The sequence below is a fragment of the Suillus bovinus genome (assembly GCF_016758785.1).
Source record: "Suillus bovinus strain UH-Sbo-P2 chromosome Unknown EDB93scaffold_569, whole genome shotgun sequence".
NCBI lineage: Eukaryota > Fungi > Basidiomycota > Agaricomycetes > Boletales > Suillaceae > Suillus > Suillus bovinus.
In genome coordinates this window covers 1-2,752 of record NW_024542625.1, presented here as the reverse complement: position 1 = coordinate 2,752, position 2,752 = coordinate 1, and the positions used below count along the sequence as shown (strand labels likewise).

General features: G+C 47.5%; 2 protein-coding genes across 2 annotated transcripts; one reads left to right on the top strand and one right to left on the bottom strand.

The window, feature by feature from the left end:
• Positions 1-256: 256 nt before the first annotated feature.
• On the top strand, positions 257-1,392 carry EDB93DRAFT_1110972 (uncharacterized protein; the record flags this gene model as incomplete). Its single annotated transcript, XM_041448059.1, has 5 exons — positions 257-777; positions 829-914; positions 944-1,081; positions 1,130-1,224; positions 1,309-1,392. 5 exons carry the CDS (start codon positions 257-259, stop codon positions 1,390-1,392), a joined length of 924 nt encoding a protein of 307 aa, XP_041300465.1.
• Positions 1,393-1,991: 599 nt separating this feature from the next.
• Positions 1,992-2,653, bottom strand: EDB93DRAFT_1110971 (uncharacterized protein; the record flags this gene model as incomplete). The annotated part of the gene is made up of 3 exons (XM_041448058.1): positions 1,992-2,204; positions 2,251-2,427; positions 2,472-2,653. Coding segments are annotated over 3 exons (572 nt in total), but the record flags the coding sequence as incomplete, so codon positions are not given.
• Positions 2,654-2,752: the final 99 nt, after the last annotated feature.

Sequence of the window (2,752 nt, the reverse complement as noted above, 5' to 3'; positions counted from 1 at the left end):
CGTGATCCACAACCAGATCAGATATATAATCAGTTGGATAAAGCCCTCCAATTCTTCATTCTTGTCAAACATCACATGTCACATCCTTCCAATTGCCCTTACCAAGCAAAAGTATGATTTGAATCGCCCATGGAAACAGACAAATCTTCCTATAGCAGTGAAGCTGGAATGCCGGCGAATGTCGGTGGCCCTCATGAGTTGATCTCCCCAACTGTGGCAATGCGCCGTCCTAACACCCTCAGGTTTCAATTTCAGCATGTCTCTCCCTATTGCACAGCCACTGATGGTGCCAAGATTAAACTTTGGCATGGATCTCGATATCACCGCAGCTCCATCTGCAGCACCTCCTACACCATGGTTTAACTTTGGCATGAACTTGTGCATTCCTGCCGCCATACCGCCTTCATCCCCGGCGCTCCCCACCTCAAAACCATTTAACTTGGGGTTTGCCCTGCCTCTACCCACACAGCCAGCCCCCAAGCTGTTCAACCTGGGCTTCAATCTTCTGGTGCAGTCCATGGGTATGCCAGCACTAACTCCGCCACCGCCAACAACAAAGCCATTCAACCTTGGCTTCAATGTCCCAATGGCAGTCACCCTGCTGCCAATAAGCTCCGGACTAGTGCCGGCCCTAACTCCACCGCCGCCAACAACAAAGCCATTCAACCTTGGCTTCAATTTCCCAATGGCAGTCACCCTACTGCCAACAAGCTCCAGACTGGTGCCGGCCCAGGAAGATACAAGGCATGTTGGTTATGATATCAATAATGGATATAAGTAACATAATCTCCTTTTAGTTAGTATTGACCATCCTGTACAGCATTCCAGTTTGGATGTGAGCCTCCCTCCCCCATTGGGGAGTGGCAACCAGAGCTCATTCGCGTACCATGACTTTCGCCATATGTTGCCTCATGGTGTGTTGGATTGCCACCTGCAATCCCAGATGCGGCACCAGGACCATCCATGTCTTTTGTATTGTCCCACACCGGCAGGCATCTGGACCGGCCCACACTGAAATCTTTGTTGGGTGATGCCAAGTGTGCAGCAATAGATGTTCTGAATCGCCTTGGTGGGAAAGAATGTAAGTGTATTTCATTGACACAGCATGGTGCATGCTAATATCTCTTAGTTGATCATCTGGCACAGATGATGGTTGGCGGCGCCTTGGGCCCAGGAGATGACGTCCAAGATCCCAAGCCAGATGAAGTATTGGAGAGCAATAGGGTGATGCTCATGGCATTCTGTAAAAGCAGAGACCAGTTAACAAGGATCTTCAAAGATCTAATTAGCCTGCATCACCTTGCACAGGTTCATGAGAGGGTTCTTTCTGCAGTGGAATCCTTGTTGGATGAAGTTGACCAGGCAGAGGCACAGTCTGGCGAAGAAATGTAGATACCTGAATACTTGTAATTTCCCCTTCCCTTTGATTATACAATACAGTGATCAGTTATCAAAGCCTACATATAAGAATATCCAGTGAGGAATCATCTGGTGAGGGGTGTTGCAGAAGTGAAGTGAAACACCTGCTAATCTGCTTCCATTCATTGTGGCGGTGCCTGCCATGTCCCATTTATTTGGTGGTGCCTGCACTGGCTGGCTCTGCACATAGCCTTCAGTGAAGCGCCAGTTCTATTAAGCATATTTTGATTTTCATACTACTTCTACAGAGCATTGACCACGGAGCAGTACCTGGAGTAGCCCGCTTATGGGATATCCACAAAATCGTAAACATCATCCCTCATGTACCAGACCCAGGCTGTATGGTTGCTGTCGGCCATATCCAATCCATGCCTAATAATTTGCCCTAATTTGGCGACCATAGAACCTGCCAGGTAGACACACTCAATGCCTAGATTTGGCATCTTGATGGTTGCTACTCCATAATTGCCGAAGGTGGTCATGACATCAAACCATTGTGGACATGATAAAGGATCACGATGCAATGTTGAATGCCAGTTGCACACGATAGCGAGTACTGTGAATATGGATGCTCACTCTCTGAGACGATCTCCTATTTTGTCTAATTTCTTATCAGCTGCCCAGAGACCCAAGGCTAGTTTCATTACCAATGATGACCAATAGAGGTTAGGGTGCATCACTCTCAAGGCAGCGGCGATGAGCGCCACCAGTCTCTGCATTGTCTGACAGAAAGACTGTCCATACTCTTCAAGAGTTGCTGAGACATGTGGATAAAATTTTGGTGCCTATGAGAGTGGGAATGAATGCCGATAATTATGAGGCATGACTCACTGGGTGACCTTGAAAAAACCATGCTGGGGACAGATTGATACACCCCGGAGTGCTGCCACTTTCACTAGGATAAAAGTTTGAAGAATGGGTCCTCCATTTATCATTTGTGGCGGCACTGCTAGTCACACTTCTAGCCAGTGAAACTGACATCATGGCAGTAGCCGCCACCATGTCATTCTAACACAGTCAATATAATCATTTGGCAATTGAGGATAGCTTACCTGTATGGCGAGATCAATTGCGCCAGGAAGATACCAGAAGACAATGATACCGAACTTATCACATATAACTGTCGGCCAATCAAGATGGATCTGGTTGTCAGGCGGATACCAGGCAAGAAGCCTGTCTTCGTGAGCAGGGTTGATGCCTTTTTCCATCATGTGCAGAATATCTGCATACCTGACTACATCTAAGTTGATAGTGACTAATATTGATGGGATTAAAGATCACATAAGGCGCCGCCGAAAGAGTCATACCGGGGTTCCGATAGGCATCAGCGGGT